The following is a 19,925-nucleotide window of genomic DNA, read 5'->3' as shown; positions in this document are numbered from 1 at the left end:
GTGGGAACACTGGTATCGACTGTGCGTAAACCGACCATCAGTCCAACTACAGGGGACTGGAAAACTTGCAAGACTTAACGGTATCGTTTCATAAACCATTTCGTGCGCGGCACGTTCGTTTTAAATGGATTTTGCCGATGGAATCGCGCGCGCGTTGGCCAAAGTTCGATATAAAGCAGGGAAAAACGGGCCAGGCACACAGATTCCATCGCCGTGTCGCTTTTTACGCTGAGCTTCGTTTCGAGACACGCCGAATTTGTGACTTCTCTCATAACGTACGGTAGTTTCGAATGAAATCGGAAAATACTAGCTTTAAGCCGCGGCGATTACTATTTTTCAACTTATGCATATAATAATAATAATAAAAATAATAAAATGTTTATTATAATATCAGCGGATCGATATGGTTGTTACAGAGTAGGAAATGACAATTGGCAATTAGAGAGAAAAGCGTTAACAATTACGATAAAATAGGGAGTAAGGTTAAGCTTATAATACGATTTAACTGTAACTCAACGTTAAGCATCGTATAAATATATAACGTAAAGTAAAGTTGAGCATATATCAGGCTTATGTTACGAGTTAAATAACGCAGAGGTAAAAGATCGTCTGAACGATGAAAGGGAGTTATTAAAGAAGCCGAGTACATCGTGAAAATGGTTTGCAAATTGATAAATCCGATTGAAACTCATTTTCACCTCACGAAAGTTCGGTGTGTTTCCAATCTGAAAAAATTATGACTTCTAAGGAAACGCGCAGGAATATGAAAATTGAGCATCTGGAGAATATACAGAGAAGCAATCAGCTGATTGATTACTTTGTGTAAGAGATAAAAGATAAGAGACGCTGTGCAAGGATCATTCAAACCAGGTGTGCAATAATAAGATTAATTAAAGTTTATATATATCGTATTTGCTTGGACATATACTGCGGTTAACACTTTCAAAAAGTTAGGCTGACCCTTTCGAATGATCGTCAAAAAAATTATTAAAATCGCTGATACTTGCGGACGATAAATTACGCGTTTTATCAGTCATGTAGATTGTCAGGAGTTCGATTAACAGAATGAATTAGTTTGATTTACCTTTAATTAACATTATTAAGCCACGTATTGTCCATGTATTGGATATACAAACAAATCGGCATCCTGCAAAAGACCGGACGCGCAGCAGAGATTGATATCGCGATAACATTGTCGACCAAATTCTATAGTGAAAGCAAACTGTACAATGATTGGTTAATTAGAATGAAATATTAAATACCAGGTGAAGCTGTATTAGTCGAAAAACAAAAATAAAGTGGAACTGCGTTAAAGAGCGCGTGACTGCACTCGAGGCTCGGAGGGGAATTTTTCCGGATGTATCGGGAGCTAATGAGCATCCCCTTTCCTCCCCTTTTACCTCTTTTCTCGCTCAATTGCCGACATTCAAGGGGGAATTTTCGATTCTCGCTTAAATGGTAATTTCATCCGGTCGTAGTTCCGCATCAGGAGCTAGATCGTTTGAGCCGGAGAACCCTTTGTTCAATCGTTTCCTTTGTTCGAGGGGTATCGATTAGCATGAGGGGTGAATTTACCTATCCCGGATTCCCGTCGAGGGATTTAAAACACTTAATTGCAAGGAAAAACCTTTGAATGATTCGTTCGTTCTTTCCATCGTCCCCTCGATCCCGCAGAGGAAGTTGAACGAGGAAAGAGGGTGGAAAAAGGAAGGGCTATGAAATTCGGAGCTTTTGTGTAATCGACAATTAACCAACTCAACTTCCGGCGATAGAACTCTTTTGCTTTCGTTCTCTTTTCGTAGTTTCACAGGGGTTGCCCGTCCGGTGAAAAATGCTAAATTAAACGGTACCGCGGCCGTGTATCATTCGATTAATTATGAAGAACGCCCGCGTAATTGCTTCGCAGCGAGAAAACGCGAAGAGAAGGTCGGTGGTAAAAAAGAGAAGAAGAAGAAACGAGCGGCAACCAATTACGGTGAATTATGTCAAGTGTACGGTGCACCGCGAGCTGCTTGCCGCTTCTATTTCGACTTCTGTTTTTTCTTTCTTTTTTCTTTTTTTTTTCAAAACCCCTCTTTCTCCTTGGACTTTCATTTTTCATCCTTCCTTTACGCGATTAAAGATTACCAGGCGATTGAAAATCCCGGCCAACAAGATCGGCAGCGTTTCTGTCGGCGGCGGTAAAAGTTCGTCGACCCAGTTTTTCCTTCTTACAGAAACTGGGGAGGGTTGGAAGCGCGCGCGTCCGGAAATTATGAAATCGTCGAAACGGTGTAATTCTCGACGAAGACGACGGCTATGACGGAAATAGATAGCTCTACCCTACTTTCTTCCTTCCTCGTCGGTGGCTCTCGCTCGCTTTGTCTCGCCGTCTCCGCTCGCAGCGAGACAATTTTCGATTCGAGAGTTTGCCGCGGAAATCTATCGTTCCACCCGGAAGCTGCAGGGGCCGTCGACGAACCTCGAGATTCGAGACACGAAACGAAGTTATCCCGAGTTGCCTGAATCTAAATAGAAGGCGATTCGCTCGATTTCCGTGCGAGCTGATTACGTGCGATTACGCGTGCGAACGTATACATATGTATAGTTGTTCGAGTACGTTGTCTTTCCATATTAACCTAACAGTTCAACAAACTTGACGAAATCCTTCCAAAAATGCCTACTTGTTTCTTTCTCGTAAATTCATTCTGTACATATATTGTTATAAGGTAAAAAAAAAAAGTAAAAATAAGATCGTTTTCTATTTCTGCCCCATTTATTTCGTTTTTCTCAAACAAAATATTTATTTTATTTAATTCTTATAAGCGTGTGTGTAATTATATCGCGGAAGAACTACGTATATCTAATTAAATCGTGAAGTTGTGAACCACATGACGAAAGTTCTCGTAAAAAAGGTTTCTTTGCTTGGTAATAAGTCCAGATATAAATAAATCATTTTTTATGTTACCGATTCCATCATGTTGTGAATCCAGCTGCTGACTAGTATTAGAATGCATTATTATCTAAAAGGTTGGAAAATTTGACGAGAGTCCTCTGATGTCCTCTGTCGCAATATGACCAAAAATTATTTGATATATTTCAAAACGTGTTACAATTTCTTCCTTACGTATATATATATATTTTTACGATGCATTTATTAATGAAACACGTAAACCCGTAATAGTCTCGGGCTGGTCAATGTGCGTGCATTAGGCCAATCCCTAACTGTCACAGGCAAAACTATCAACCCTCATCCAAAGGTGGTTGGATTATTATTGTCACGAGAGCCGAATACTGTATTTTATAACGATAAAACAAAGTCTCTTAGCCAACTAAAGAGACTTTTTACCTTTGTGTGATTATTGAAACTGTAGAAATAAACTTTTCAATTTATTAGCTTGAGTAACAGACTTGTGAATGTTCGCGGTTTCGCTAGTCTACGAATGTTATGAAGATATTATAAAGGAAAAACACTATAAAATTTGTATAAAGAGCATAAAGATTTGTGTATCAAAATTTACTTATGGACGAGATACATTTATAGAGAAATCAGATAAAGAAGTCATTAGTTGATTATATAAATGGACTTTGCATGAAAATGGACTTTTACTATAATAACATTTTATGTGCTCTTTTACGAAAACGTGAATGGACTAATAATAATTTGATAGAACGATAATAGTATGAAATTTATACGATGATAAATCGATAATGATTTAAGACCAATGATAGTAACAATGACAATAGATATTAAAACTTGCGAACGATATTAATAATAATGAAAAATATGATGTATCTACGTAAATCAGAACAGATGCATCGTGCAGCCTTTTTGAAAGATTAGTAGAGAATCGTAGAAAGGGTTTGGCAAAGAAAAAACGATATCAGTCAGCCACTTTGAACGAAAGTAATAAAAGAAATACACAGAAATATTCGGAGAAAAATACAGCGTGTTCTCGAGAAGATTACTCTGAAAATCGTCGAGTGTACGCTTCATTGATAAAGCAAGCCGTGACGAGTGCGCGCATACCGCTCACAGCTTCAAAGTCGATTTTCACAAAACGAAAGCTTTGTACAAAGGAAAAGCTTTCTACAATTTTGACTCGTTCCCAAGCAATCGCTTCTTTCACGGTTCTACCAAGGGTTATTACATCGTAAATATTATTGCAATCTCGAATCGAATTAAGGGAATAAAACGATCTCTCATCCTGCTACGGGAGTACCGGTATTCAATTAATTCGTTGCGAATTTTCCTGGCTATGGAGTCGTAATAAATTTTTGTTTTTTCTATTCTCGTACGATCCGATTTACGAGGGTAGCTCAGAAGTGTTTTGTCTGCGCGTGCGTGGGGAGCCGGAAAATGACGCGGTAAAAAATATTTTTACTCTCACGGGCAACAAATTCCCCAGTGTGCTGCTTATTTTCGCCAAAACGTCGCGATATTTTGTCGGGAAAGAAACGATATTACGTCAATAACGCGAGCCACCGCAGCTAGTTCGTTGCAGTGGAACGGTAAAAACGTCGATCTATCTCTCGATAAATTCTCTCGATCGCCACCTCCAGAGGCGGATCGTTCACCTGGTACAGGCCGTTTCGAAACTGCAAGAGAATTGCCACTTGTAAATCATAATATTAATGGGATGCGCTATATGCGGATATTTATGCAAATTCCTATCTTTATGAACGTACACTGGCTCGCGAGACCATTCCGACACTCGTCATGGACAAATTTTATGTTCATATTCTATGCATTATATGAAACATTTTGAAATTTCATTGCCGCTGATGAGACACGACTATATTGATCACATTTGGGAGAAATGTGTAGATGAAAAGTTACAGCATATATAAAAATATATATGTATATGTAAAAATTACAAGATATTCATTGCAACCATATGTCTATATGTACCATATACCTAAATGATCACTAGAACATTATTAGACCATGTACCTCAATCAGTTTCACGGATAATCAAGTCGACGAATACGAATATTTCAGCTGGCGATCGTCGAGCCATTTTAGTCATCGATATTTTTCAAGTTCTACTTTTAAAAATCCTCTCCAGAAATATACAGAGAGTATCCCGTAATACGAGCTTCATAAGAGACAAAGAGATCGTGTCCACATTTGACAATTTATCGATTGATTTTACGTTTTATAGGAAATATATATATATGTTATAGATACTTAGGAAAATCTTGTCTATTCCTTTTGGTGTACTCGACTGTATACGTATTTGCGTTACAACGCAGTTTCTCATTTGAAAATGATAATTTGCAGAGGACGACAATGCTATGGTGCAAGGCATCGTGACAGAGGATGGCCTTTTCGATGGCACGGTCGTTACTGGATTCGAGGAATACTACATCGAGCCGACAAATAGATACTTGAACAAGGAAGAAGACACATCTCCGACGTATCACAGCATAGCTTATCGAGCCTCGGATGTATTAACGCCACGTAGATCGTTACCCTGCGCCAGTCATCAGTTGCATCAATCTGCTACTCACGATTCCACGGAAAGGTGAGTGTCTTCCATCGCATTCTGATGATTTCCACTGTGTGTTAGAAAACGAATCATCCATGTACGATCTTAGGTGATATTAGAAGCGTTCTTTCTATCAACTTTTATACATTTCATTTTCATGGTATCGAATGTTGGCAGTCATACGAGAGTACTATTAAATGATACGAAATTCAATGTACCTGGAACTAATTAATTAGTATGTAATAACGCGAAGATACTTTTTGTAGACGTTGTAGATCAATTGACCCTGTTACGATCCTTGAATTTTTATACTCCAATCTTACACTTATTTTAATAAGCAGAGAAAACTTTGAACGTAGTAGTGGTAGTTTATTGCCACCCCCATAGGGTTACAAGACTTCCTCTTTACCGTTTCAGTCTTAATCACGTTTTAAAACGCAACTCCGTGTAAAAGAATTACGCCTTACAAGCATATATCTTTACAGCTTACACAGAGAGCAAGAAGAACGTACGCCTTGTATAAACTTGACTTTGCAACGTAAAACATTCGCAGTTCATGCAAAAGCTTAAGCAACATAATAAAGTGTAACAGAAGTAAGCAAATGTAACGGTGTCCTCTATATGAGTGCGAAAAACTTTTAATATTTTACGTATATGTTTAACGTAGAAATGGAACGAGAAGATACGTATACCAATGACAAACTCGAGACACGTTTTAACGATTGAGAAATTACGATTGTATCCATAACGACCAAAAGAAGAACGTAATTCAGATACTTAACAAATAAACTATTCTCCTTAATTGGAAAAAAAACAAAAATAAGAACGAAGAGAAGACACATTTCCTTCTTTCTTTCTTCTTCCTTTTTTTAAATTTACATTTATTATATTCAGCATCTGTAAGCGTTTCTAGCGTAACGAGAAACAAATTTACGAATTGCTTCAAAGAATTGAAACCTGTAACTGTAATATTAGACTTTCTTTGAAGGAATCATAGTAACGCGTAGCGATGGAAGGACGAGCAGATTGCCAGGCCTCGTCGCTACATAGGCGTTCGTTCGTTAATGTAACAGGATAACGCCTCTAAAACAGCCCAGGCAAATCGCGTTACGTTAACCGAGGATGAAAATGGATCTAACGAGAGACAGCTCCGTTGCTCGAACGTCTGCGCCGTCTGAGGTTTATCAACTCGGAACACGGGCTGCACCTTCCTCGCGTTAATTTCGTTACCAATTTCTCCGACGCATTATTCGTCGGCATACGTGCAGGGCCTCACCACGTAGATGTAACGAGCTTTAAACCGCGGATCTTCAAACATTCCCGGACGAATCGTTGGTAATTAAGCGCGAGCTAAATCGCGGTCCTTGCCAACTATCTTGTGTACAAACGTGTAAGGAAATTACAGGGCCAGCAAACATGACAAAATCGGCAAGACGACGATTCTACGTGAAAAAGGCGAGTCGAAAGTATAGAACATTTTCTACTAAGCGCCACTGTTCGTAAACTTAGAAGCAATTAAAAATTAACATACAATGAAAATAAAATGGATGAAGCGTCTAGACGAAATGATAATAAAAGCTACTTGAGTAAAGACGCGATTCATACAATAAAATTGCGATAGATAAAAAAAAGTCCATAGACCAAAAACGAGAGGATTTTGTTCTATCGTTAATTTGAATATTATATTTCAACTCTTGAATTTTATTTCAATTATCTGTTATTCATCGCAAAGGCATTTAATAAATACACTTTTGATTGCACAATTTGCTTCGTAAATTCAGAAGATTTATAGAAATCTAGAACCTCGAGTATACGATTTCGTACAGGTTTTCTTTTTACATAGGAGAAAGTTACTCGCAATAGTGACAACGTATTTCATGGAAATCAATGAGGTGCGCGCTATCTTGAATAATTACCATAATTTCCTTACATCTTGTATCATTCCAGTTATTTTATATTCATTATGAAGGCATTTAATAAATACGATATTGATTACACAACTTGTGTTTCATAAATTAAGAAGTTATAGAACTCTGGAAACTTAAGTATACGATTTCGTGCGGGTTTCTCTACATAGAAAGAAGTTTACTGGAAGTATCAAGCTTGACAACATACTTCACCGAAATCAGTGAGGTGTACGCTGTTCCGAATAATTACCATAATTTTCTTGCTCCTTGTACCAGCAGCTTCCGCGTGCAACGAAAGCAATGATCACGTCCGCACGCCATGCACATATCGTTATACCGTATCTTTACTTTTTCAGGGGCGAACATGATTATGGGAACGACTCTCGGACGCTTTACGAACCTCTGCTCGGCGAGAGGCAAGCTCTCTACTCGAAGGAAAACGGTGCACGAGTTTTGACCTTGGACAGAGATAAGAGCGTAACACGTATGGAAACGTGAGTGTCGGATGCGAGAGAGAAAATGGTCGGAGAAAATTGTTTGAGCACGGCTCGTCTCTTCTCGTAACACGGTCCATTTTGTTTCGTATCGCGTAACGTTTCGTTTTGAGTAAAATCATAAAAATCACGAAACGGAAGTCGGTCTCGAGCAAACCGCTACGAAAAAAGGATAAGCCGCGCTTATCCGGGTCCCGTAAGAAATTCGCGACTCGCCGCTTTTCTCCTTTTTAGAAGCAGCGACGGTGATCGTATCGCTAGGCATTTGCACAAACGTGCCACTGTGGATCCACGAAAAACTACCTGCATGCTGTACCTGCAAGCGGATCATCAGTTTTTCGCGAGATACGGCACGGAGGAAGCTTGCATCGAGGTGATGACGAGACACGTGCAAAGGGTCAACTCCATTTATAAGCACACTGGTAAATTTCTTACTCGTTTCTCGCACTCTTTATAGCGCGATGGAAATTCGACGATTTTTTTTAGTATCAGTGTCTGGAACCGATATTCTTAGAACGTTTATAAGGATTAGCACATTTACAAAAGAATATGCAGAGCCTGACAAACTTCTATTACAATTAGAAAATGATTAAGATGTTGAAGAATTATTGGTGGAAACCTCGGATCTTTTGGAGAACTCGAATGTTCGTTATCGTGATAAAAATCTCGCCTATTATACATAATTAGTTATACGTAATCGGTACATAGGCGCATTTTTCAAACTGGTCTCTCTTGCACGATAGTTGTTTACTAACCGGTAATATCGGTCGATTAACAGGTGACAAGCGTAATTTACGATTTTATGTTGAACAGAACTATCAACTGTAACCCTAACCCGTAGTTCTCTGTTTCAATATCAAACTTGTTAGCGTTACGCAATGGAATTTATTAAGGCGCGTGACTTGTAAAATTTCGTTAACAATAGTTCAATTTCGCAATTAAGTACCGAGCGTAAGTTTGTTGCGAGCCAGTTTCACAAGAAACTACGATCATAAAATATTCGCCAACGTTGTGTATGCACTGTCCGCGAACAATATACGTATGTACCTCGTCCCGACTCCAGACATCCAAGGAGAATACGTTGCTGTTGCTAGATTTCAACCAGGACGGCAGACCTGACAACATCAGCTTCATGATAAAACGTGTGAAAGTTCACAGCGAGGACGCGTTGAGAGATCCCAATTATCGATTCCCAGGCAACTACGGTGTGGAAAAGTATCTGGAGCTCTTCTCCGGTAAATAAATCTTCCTTCTAACGATACTTCGCATAACGCCAGCCGATTGTTGTTTGCGGCGAAAGAAACATCCGATCGATCACCCGAACGATTGCAAATCCCCTTGTTCGTCTTGTTCATTGCAGAAGAGGATTACGACGCGTTCTGCTTAGCTTACATGTTCACGTATCGGGATTTCGAGATGGGAACGCTTGGACTAGCTTGGACCGGTGATCTGAAAAACGCTGGTGGAGTCTGCGAAAAGAACGGGGTAAGCTTGTTGTTACAGTGAATTAAAAAAATATTATGGTATATATAAATTGTAATGATATATCGTAATATAACGTAACTACAAATTACTTCAAAAAATATTATACTCGATGTATACACTGGAAAATGTATAAAATAGGCAGTAAGAAAGAAACACCATATTACCAAGTTATTAGAATTTTTATTATCGTTTTATTTGTACTTTAGGCCCAGAGGCTATTGCGAGGACGTTGTTGAATTCATAGATCGTTACCGATACGGTAAACTATTTCGTAAAAGTTACCAAAATTCGTATGAATTTTAAGCTTTCATATCCGAAGCAAAAATGACAATAAAGAGTAGAAATCATACAATTCCAAACGCGAAGAGTGAAATAGAAATCGACTATCGGTCAACTCTCCGTCCTTTCGTTTCTTTCATTGAGGAAGCTTCGAAACTCGGAAATCCGAAACTCACTCGCGCCTCCTTTCGAAACGAACATCGAGCACCTTGAAATCTACAAAATATACTATAAACTTTGCAGCATTATCGTGGCAGTATGAAGTCGCTGAACACCGGAATAGTGACTTTGCTGAATTACGGCAAGCACGTACCACCCGCCGTTTCTCACGTCACTTTGGCCCACGAGATCGGTCACAACTTCGGCTCACCGGTAGGCTGCTTTGAATTTACTTACTCCATATACGTACGCATACACGGTCTCGTTCTTGCCTCTAGATGAGATATCACGACCGCTTCGTAATGTTAATACGTTTTTCGTGCCAAGCAAGGCGCATAGAAAGAGAAAGAGGAGAGACGAGTTTGACGGTTCTGCTCGTTTTTCTAGGACTGTCGATGTCGATACGCGCGTAACACGAGGCGCCACTTTACTTTGTTTCAGCACGATCCGGAACAATGCACGCCCGGCGGAGAGGATGGAAACTTCATTATGTTCGCTCGTGCTACCAGCGGCGACAAGCGAAACAATAATCGTTTCAGCCCATGTAGCTTGAGTGCCATAAACCCAGTTTTGAATAGCAAAGCTCGTTCTCCGAAGGGTTGCTTTACTGGTCAGTCTCTGGCTCGTTACTTTTATGTCCCCTGTCGAATATCGAATATTCGCGGAATGTACCCGTCCATTATAGTTGCGCGCTCCTCCAATCGAAAGTTATTTAACGTAGTAATATTTCCACCGAATATATCTATCCTGAATAATAGTCGAAACTTTTAAGTACAGTTTCCTCCAGCGATAAAGTCGTTCCGCGGATCCCCGCTTTCACTATATCCTTCGTAAGGACTGGAAACTTAGAGCATAAACGGTCGGCCATAGATATTAGGACACACGATATTTAATATAAATTGAATACCTTTCACTGCTATCATTTTATTATAAATCTGTCGTTTCATTCGTATCGTATCGACGATCGAATCAATCTACTAGTAATCTGCACGAAAAAACTGTTATTCTGCGTTAATCGTGCTAAAAATTTCCTATAAAATAAATTTATAACTTAATTAATTATTGGGACTTCGATGCTTTTAATAGCTGCGAATACTCAAGATTTTTGCATCGCTGTGATTTCCAATACGCCCTATGTGTCTTACAACGTAAGATATTAAATAGAATAAAATTTGTTCGATTTTTTTGACAAATGCGACGAATAAGTCCTAATACTTATGGCAGTGTATATATTGGGTTGAGCAATAAGTTCGTTCGCCTTTCAGCGATGTAGATATATATTTTTAGAAGATGTAGAGATGAGAGTCCTCGAATTTTTTAATGAATAATATAAATTTACGGAGAAACGAGATAAACAAGTTAGAAGAATTTTATATGGAAATAATCGTCAAAGTAAATATGACGCTTCGTAGTCTTTCAAATAAAAGCGAAAGAACCTATTGCCGAACCTAATATGCGCATTTATGTACACGTTTAGAGAGAAACTAAGGAAACTGTGTATGTGTTTCCAGAGCCGCAAGTGTCATTATGCGGCAATGGTGTCATCGAAGAGGGTGAAGAGTGCGACTGCGGATGGGAAGAAGATTGCAGGGATTCGTGTTGTTTTCCCCAACGTCGTTATCCGCCACCAGGCGAGACACCCTGTACACTCACACCGGGTTCCATTTGTAGTCCTAGTCAAGTACGTAAACACAGGATACGATATATTACAACATACGTTTCAAACAGACTTGTCATATTCTTTCCATATGACCTCGAGGATCTTTCCATTCGTTAAAAGCACATTAATTAATTAATAATTAATTAAAAGCAAAAGAACTGCAGGGTTGCAGCAATTAAAAGCGTGTTATCATTTTTCAGGGTCCATGTTGCACTGCAGAGTGCAATTTAAGATTCGGAGACAAGTGCAGAGACGACAACGGATGTCGCGACGCAAGCTTCTGCGACGGTCGATCACCGTATTGTCCTCCTTCCATCAACAAGCCCAACAAGACGATCTGCAATCGCGAATTTGTGTGTTTTATGGGGGTGAGCGTGAAATCCAGACAATGACGGAGAAATATTTTTCCGCATATGCATCGTTTACCTTTTTCCTTGTTTCGTAGGAGTGCACCGGTAGTATATGCCTTGCATACGGATTGGAATCTTGCCAGTGCATTCCCGGGCCAAATGATCCGCCGACGAAAGCCTGCGAACTATGTTGTCGTCTACCCGGAGAAAATCAACCTTGCTTGTACGTTATGAACCGCATTTTTCTCTGCGCTTATATTTTTTTATAATGTTAAAAATAAATATATATCGATGATCGATGTTGCGCGTGTAGGTCGTCTTTTGATTGGAACTCTCCACCCTACGACATTCCGGACATGTTCTCGAAGCCTGGAACACCGTGCAATGATTATAACGGATACTGTGACGTCTTCCAAAAATGTCGAGAGGTACGACCATATGACATTTTATCATATGGCGAGTTTATCATAATAGCCGAGCTATAAATAGGCAAACGCTTACTCGTATATACTCGCTCTTTATATTATGGCAAATCTTGTCTCTTGTTTTCTATGGTACAGGATAAGAAAATACGTTTACTACGCTGTGGTACCAAACTGAAAATAGAAAATTTTTAAAGTTCTATCTTCGGAAGATTTCATGTTCTTATTGTATTAATACTTTCTTATATTTATAAGAATTCCAGATTTTTATTTTGAGCAATAATTCCAAGGTAGATTAAATCGAATTTAAACATTCTCTATTTAGATGCTTCGTCGCGGTAAATACAGACTTTATCTATCAATAATAGGATACTTTTTATCTACGAACTGTTCTACAGGTCGATCCAAGTGGTCCTTTAGCAACCTTAAGAAAGCTTCTTTTATCCGACGAAAGTCTAGCCACGTTCCGTCGTTGGATAATTGACCACTGGTACGCAGCCGCTTTTATCATTGTGGCTGCTGTATCGCTATTGGTAAGCGTTACTTTAATTCTTCCTTCAATCTTCAACTTGTTATTTCTTCCATACACATTCGAATTGTTCTTTAGAAAAATACAGTTTACTATATAATACGATACCAATCATTTTTACGCCAGAGACTATCGAGGAAACGCGCAGATAAAAAACGTGTCGAGAGTAAGTCTAGGAACAGACGAAAGTAGAGTCTTGTATCTGCAGCATCTGTAACACACGCTAGTTGAAAATGTCGTTGTACCTTTGTATCTAATTCATTATAAATCCTCCAGCATTCGTATAACTATTCGTATAACGAACACGCGATCGTACAACTATCAGCAGTATCGTAGTTGATTTTCCTCATACATTTCACCGCTAACATCTGCCTAAATCAATACCTGTAACGGTAGAACACGCAACCACTTGATATCATCGTTAATACTTTACGACTCGTTCTTTGAATTTAGGTGGCGAGCATGCGATTACTGGGCAAACGGCCGGACCTGAAACTCAAGTCAGTTACAATAATACACAGCTCAACGACGGAAACAGTGCGTCTTCCGCCGGAGGGAACGGAGGGAGTGACAGTGCATCCTCCGGCTGTACGTGCAAAGCTTCCACTCAGCAGAAAAGTCAGGGAGAAGAGGAGACATCGGAAGCATAAGGATTCTCATGGAAACGTGGACAAATCCGGCAAGGATGCGTCGAAGAAGAAGAAACAACCGCAATCGCAGACGAAGAGGATATCGGCGAACGCGACCGAGGACTTTGCCAGAAAGAGATCGGCAGATGTGACGCCTGCGATGATACAAGAGAACAAACGGAAGAAGACCTTCCCAAGTCGAGATAAGCAGAATTCGAATGGCAACGTAAGCAGCGCGGACAACGAGAAAAGGAAGCGTAAGAAACAACACAAGAAAGAAGTGATCGATTATTCGGCTATCCAGGCTGAGAAAGAAACCGAGCCAAACGCCGATCCTAAAAGCAAAGTACGTTCCTGGTTATTGGCATCCTCTCAATGTCGACCGGAAACTGGCAGAAGCAACGCGACTGGTTTACCGAAAAGCAAGTCTACTCCTGTGGGTCTGACTGGTGCCGGAACCAGACTGCCTGCGACCAGGCAAGCGGTTTCGAGGAGACCAACCGAATCTAAAGAAACGAAAACACCAGCAAGTTCAGGAGCAAGAAAAGAGAGGGCAAAGCTGCAAGTAGTTTATAAACCCCCCTTCAGGTTCAGCGTGAAACTGAGAAAATCGGACAAGGTAGCACAGGTTCCTGCCTTGGCGCCAAACACGACACACGTCAATGGCAGGCCGAAGCTTCCACGAACCGGTGTTCTTCTAAGGACAGCGAAAAAGAAGGACAGGGTCAGAATCGGCAGGGCCAGACAAATAGCGCCTACAGGAATCGGAAACAGTGCGGGTGATTTACCTGAGCCAGCCAATTCTGATCTCCATACCGTTCCTTCCGATCTCGAAGTGTTACTGTCCGAGAGCGAGTTCCTCTTCTCGGACACGTGACCACGGTGAATCAGAGACGCTTAGATCTGTTCATTATTTAGAGGAATCTTTTTAGAAAAAAGATCTGTATCGAAAAAATCGATACGTCGAAGAATCCCGTCCGCCGAAGTCGCGAAGGATAGGTACATGTGAAAACCTTTTACATGCTATCCCGTGGTTCAGCCTCAGTTTCGCTAATGATAAATATAATTAACCGCTCTGGTCGATCGTTAGAAAACGCTCGACAGAATAAAAAATCAAAAGAAGAAGGTATTTATTATTAGTGAAATCGAACTTCGAAGAACCAAACCGTTTTATCGTATTAGTCTAATGGCTGCTGGGCGTGTTTTCATAAACGTTGACGCAACCCCAAATGAGCTTCTTCCGTTCTACTGTGCTGGAATTTATTTTTTTATCGGTATCTAATAACGAGGAGCACGCATACACATATGGCGTACGCTTTCGCTCTTTTTCACGTCTTCCTAGTAATAAGACGACATATCTGTCGTATGTTCAGAATAATTCACCTCGTAAATCGTCGAATTCGTATTACGATGTAACGATCGATTACCGAAACGATCCGCGTTCTATGGAAGTGCTAGTTGAACGATCCAAGCCAAGTTTTCTTCTTCCAAAGAAAAGGGGCCAAATTTCACTTTAAAAAAAAAAAAAGAAAAAAAAGAGAAGACTAACCGCAGCCGTGCGCATCGACGTATCGATGGCACAAGGAACAAAGTCACAGACCTATTTTCGCCTGTCGAAAAGCGCGCAGAAAAATTTGTTCTTTCTCCGGAAACACGAGATTACGATTCGTTTGCGATCGCAGCTTTAATAACAGTTCAGGGATCAGCGTTCGATCGATGTGAGATGCGACTTCTAGAGTGATGTATCGTCTTATTTGGAGACAAATAACGGAGAGAAAGAGTGGGAGAAAGAAAAATACTTAAAACTATTACTATATCGTGCCTATCGTACACCGCTGTTCGAAACTTGCGAAAAGAATCTCGCGATCGAAGAGAAAACTTCTTGCTTTTCCTTGGTGATGGTTTTTCGTGAGACAAACAGGAAGTCAGCAGACACACGATTCGCTAAGGAATTCGTGATCTAGCGACGAATCGAAGTTTCTCTTGGGAAAAAAAAAAAAAAAAGAGAAGAATCTTTGAAAACGTAAATCGCGGTTGATAGTTGAAGCTAGTCTATCCTTTTTGAGTTTCTTTAAAGATCGTCTATCGTCAACTTGATACTTTTTGCCTGCACTTGCTGTTGTTAATCTAACGTACTATTCTCATGGTTCCTATTCGCCGGCAATTCCTAACCGCGGTGTAAAACTTGCCGGATTATTTGCATTTCCAGTGGATAAGTGACGGCAAGACTCTCGTTGAACTATTTATATTTTTGAGACTGTATAAAAGATACGAGAATTAACGACACGTGTTCTCCGCTATATTTCCATGAGTTTCATTCCTCCCAGTATGTATTCATTCAGAGATTGTCTACTTTACTGGGAAAATGGTCGTAGCTTAATCGTATTGAAATGATTTACCATTACTATTCTGCGGTGCTATTAGTCAATATCGCTTAACGAAACGATTCTGTGCCCGTCGAACATTCCAACGATTCCTCCAAATCTCTTTCCATCCAATCGGATCTATGTTCCTCTTATTTCCCTCGTTGAAACTACTTGTTCTTATTCTAACGTTTGTTAATGTTATTTGTTATTCGCTTCGATTCATTCCACTCCACAGAAACGGTGTTTTTCTCAGAATACTCTAGCATTTACCCGATGCTTCTATTACTTTGACCCACCATATAAAGATCTTATCGATCGCAAGCGTTATTGAAATATCCGGTAACATTTATGGTTTCGTGAAACAAGAAGAATAGCTTCCGCGAAACGTACTAGAGACTTGCGAGAGTTATGTGTTTAAAAAAAAAAAAAAAAAAAAAAAACGCTTGTATCATCGTTAAGACGCCGAGAGAAAGCGTCGTGATTGGTCTCGTTGACGAAGAGCAACAGGAAATTTCTGACCAGATTTGTTCACCGTTGATGAGATATTATTAGCGTTAAGGGACGGAGGTGGGCAAATCTATTTTTCGTTGTTCATTAATGTAAAACACGCTGCGATAAATACTGCCATAACGTATCGTACAAGAGGGAATTACGCGTAAAATGATACGTGTATATCGTTATAACGCGAAAGAACCATCGAGACACGCTTCGTTTGCCCACCTCTGATTAAAACCAGTAGAGTATTTTGCCGATTGCTGCGAATAAATGAACAAAAATCTGCTTGTGTGTATACATACGTGCGTACGTGTACTTAAATCGTAAGAATATGTGATTTTACTTTTACGTGAATTTATATACACGTTTAACAGGCGTAAGCGGATTGCGATCGAGTCTCTGCAATCTCCGAGAGTCGATCGTTCAATATGTGTTACGCGACTAATATTTAATTAACCCATTGGCCTAATATTACGTAAATCGTAAGCGATTATTATTTAGTCAGAAACGTTTACTCGAATAGTCGGTACTATTTATTAAACGAAACAGAGAAGCATCAACTAGTGCGACTGCAGTTTCCGACTGGCTAAGAAATTGTTGGATCCATCTTCCCTCCTTCGTTTCTCTTAGAGAAAAGTTAGAAGAAACGACGCGTAGAAAACCGCGTCAGTCGAAAGAGAAAATAAAAGTAGCGAGTCGATGTAGGCAAATGGGTTATCAAAGGAAATGTGATTTTACTTTTAAGACCAATCTGTGTTAAATTCGTGAACTTGACCGGTTCTGAGCCAGTGGCCATGTCGCCTAATTCCCTCCCTCGTTATCGCTTCGTACTTAAGAAATTCTCCATAGAGGTTCTTTAGTTCGCTGGAAGAAAGGTCAGGACCATTCGTCGAGATGCAATTTCGATACGTGGAGATACGAATTTCACGTAGCGTATAAGGAATACAAATAGACAGCTTATAATAGTATTCAGTTTCTAAAGTTTACGATCATTACGATCATCCATTGAACGACGATCTTCCGAGAAAAGAATTTCTCTACGATCTCAGGAATGCGTTTCACGAGTTCATTTCCGAATATTGCTGTATCGTTTCCAAGTGTATAATGTTTTAACGATAGATATATTGATTTACTCGTCATTTAAAGAAGAGATGAGAACGATCGACCGATCAAATTAGTTTGTAAGCGACTATGGCGACTAGCCAGTCACCGAGAAAACTAACGTTCGTACTTATAGTTATTCTTAATGCTCGAGTGCTACTTGTTTCGCTACTTCAACCCCTTCTTACGCCGAAGATGTTTTAACACAGAGTGAGAGAGAGAGCGAGAGAGAGAGAGAGAGAGAGAGAAACAGAGAAAGAAGGAAAAAAGAAATTGAAACGATCGTTTTGATATTACATGACAATTGTTATAAATTGAAAGTGAAAAATTGCATATGGAAGGGGTAAAAATGGTAGAAAAGATCGCTCGAGAATTGCCTCGATTGCCAAGAAAAATCCGATCGGCAGAACGAAACTCGTTAGTTAGCTGTTCCCGTCCGATTTTTCGATACTGGACACGCCCGAGGCGAGACTGTTAATTTATCACGTACTTAATATCCAATATAAGATGGGGCTGCTGTATTTTTACACGGACTTTGTATAAATGACGAGAGCCGCAAGAACCGCGAGAGCGATGGTTTTCGCGCATCATTGTATATATCTGTATACCAATAAATAGCTGTAGAATTAAAAATTTAATTTCATCTTCAGTGTTTCTATTTAAAGTATATTGTTCTTTGCCTCCTGAAATTTCACTGCTTCCAAGTTAGATTCCGAATGACACATAGTTTCGTTAATATTAGTTTCACGCTTTATCTTTCCTGCATCCTTCGAACGTTGCATTTTATTTTGCTCCATAGCCTCACGCAATTCATTTCCATATTGGACGACTACAAATAAAATATGGCAAAGCTTACTTATGTTGGTTCGTTTCGTGTCAAGTGTTATATCTTTGATATCAACGGTGATTTACATACCTTTTTCACGTCGTGCTTGCTCCTTTTGACCTTCCTTTTCTTCCTGTTTCTTTCGTTCATCTGCCAAATACTTAGCGAAAGCGGCGTCGATCGCATTTTCTTTCGCTTTCCTTTCAGCCACAGCTCTCTGAGTTTTTGCCTATTCATTTTACAGCCTCTAACAATCTTTATACACGATGTTACATTTCTTACGGGTATTGTATAAAAAGATAATGTGCAATGAAAAAAAAAAAAAAAAATTCCGCAATGCAACCATAATCTCACCATCTCTTCTAGTTGTTGTCTCGCAGTACGTTTCTTTTTCATCGCCAGTTTAATCGCTTCGCTCGCCAGTTTGCGTTCTTTCTCTACCAAATACAATTCCCTGGAAATTTCTTCTCGTTCTATTCGTTTATGCTCCTCTTCCATCAATTTACTCATCATCTTTTCTAACATAGCGTCCTTAGCTCGAGTATCAGCCTAAAAGAGACAGGTGCGTTGTTAAGATAAAATTCAATGCCAATAAATGGACGTCTTCGTAGAACCTTTCCTTCAGCTTCCCTCTTTTGCAAAGCCTCCCTTTTAGCGATAATTCGAAACATCTCGTCGTGTTCCTGCTTCAGAACCTCCCTCCTCTTCTCTTTCCAAAATCGTCGAGCTTTTAAAAAGGCATCCTTCTCAGCCTCCATCAAAGCAGCTATTTCTTTCTTTCTCTTCTCCGCTTCCAAATTTTCTTGGTGCATCGTCTCGCCAACTTCTTCCATTATTTTTCGCTCGCGATGCTTCTCCTCTTCTTTCTCACGCAGTCTTCGTCGATTATCTAGGAGTTGGTTCTGGAGATCTCTTTTGTAACTTAATTTCTTCTGCCACTGCTTTATCTCAAAATCTTTTGCGACATCCCATGGGCTGGACAGATTAGAAGTTTGTATCTCTTCATCCTGAGTCTTTTTTTCTATCAATTCTGCGTGTTTCTTCTCTAATGCTTCGTTACATACAGATGGAACAGCAGATTTTATCTTTCTACTCTTTAATGACTCTTGCAGTTCGATATCTGTATTATATTAATAGGTGAACAGTAAGTAAATTTATAATTAATAGACTGCGGCTATTTATGCAAATTCATATTTTTATGGATATAATTACAAACATATAGACATTATAGTTATAATAATCATTAAACATATAAACATAAAACATTATAGAGAGTATTGTATTTTGCATGTTTTGTATATGTTTGTATATTATATGCATTGTGTTCATCTTTGCAGCTTCTAATTTTCCATGAATGCATATACACCAGCAGTCTAACAACGACTTAAAGGAAAATTACGCTTTTACGTTTACGACGTGCAAGCTCCTCGACTAGTCGCTGCGTGCGTTCAAGTTGCCGAATTTTTACATCACCAGCCGCCTTGGCATATTGTAGTTTTTCCGCTTCTAATGCTTCTTTGCGTTCAATGTGCTGTTGACGTAATCTTCGCTTCTTTTCGGCACTTATCTCTATTATCCTTCGCCGTGCCTCTATTTCATCGGCTTTCTGATTTTTGATCCTCGTGAAGTCGTCATCTCCCTTCCCATTTTGCCCTCTAATCATTATTCAGGTCAATTCAGACGGAGTTTTTGTTGAAAAATTTCTATCTTTGTGCGTATCGTGTGCCGAATTGATGAACAGAGAAAACATAA

General features: G+C 39.6%; 2 protein-coding genes across 4 annotated transcripts in view; one reads left to right on the top strand and one right to left on the bottom strand.

The window, feature by feature from the left end:
* Positions 1-17,985, top strand: part of LOC139990849 (disintegrin and metalloproteinase domain-containing protein 10) — a 56,858-nt gene extending 38,873 nt beyond the window's left edge. Inside the window, exons 5-18 of one of the 3 annotated variants that reach the window (XM_072010406.1) lie at positions 5,264-5,507; positions 7,735-7,872; positions 8,107-8,294; positions 8,967-9,107; positions 9,233-9,357; positions 9,880-10,008; positions 10,237-10,405; positions 11,307-11,476; positions 11,656-11,823; positions 11,901-12,028; positions 12,119-12,233; positions 12,626-12,760; positions 12,883-12,922; positions 13,210-13,552. In XM_072010406.1, the coding sequence (XP_071866507.1) occupies positions 5,264-5,507; positions 7,735-7,872; positions 8,107-8,294; positions 8,967-9,107; positions 9,233-9,357; positions 9,880-10,008; positions 10,237-10,405; positions 11,307-11,476; positions 11,656-11,823; positions 11,901-12,028; positions 12,119-12,233; positions 12,626-12,760; positions 12,883-12,922; positions 13,210-13,406 (2,087 nt within the window). In that variant the 3' untranslated portion in view covers positions 13,407-13,552. Of the gene's footprint in view, positions 1-5,263; positions 5,508-7,734; positions 7,873-8,106; positions 8,295-8,966; positions 9,108-9,232; positions 9,358-9,879; positions 10,009-10,236; positions 10,406-11,306; positions 11,477-11,655; positions 11,824-11,900; positions 12,029-12,118; positions 12,234-12,625; positions 12,761-12,882; positions 12,923-13,209 lie in introns of all 3 variants that reach the window. The other 2 variants (XM_072010403.1, XM_072010404.1) reach the window with 2 other exon arrangements.
* LOC139990864 (uncharacterized) lies at positions 17,803-19,824 on the bottom strand. The gene is made up of 3 exons (XM_072010441.1): positions 18,528-19,824; positions 18,264-18,402; positions 17,803-18,176 (listed from the first exon to the last, which is right to left on the bottom strand). Exons 1-3 carry the CDS (start codon positions 18,696-18,698, stop codon positions 18,007-18,009), a joined length of 480 nt encoding a protein of 159 aa, XP_071866542.1. The 5' UTR covers positions 18,699-19,824; the 3' UTR covers positions 17,803-18,006.
* Positions 19,825-19,925: the final 101 nt, after the last annotated feature.

Source organism: Bombus fervidus, chromosome 9 (assembly GCF_041682495.2).
Source record: "Bombus fervidus isolate BK054 chromosome 9, iyBomFerv1, whole genome shotgun sequence".
Lineage (NCBI taxonomy): Eukaryota > Metazoa > Arthropoda > Insecta > Hymenoptera > Apidae > Bombus > Bombus fervidus.
The sequence above is the reverse complement of the archived record's forward strand: the minus strand, read 5'-3'. Positions and strand labels throughout refer to the sequence as shown.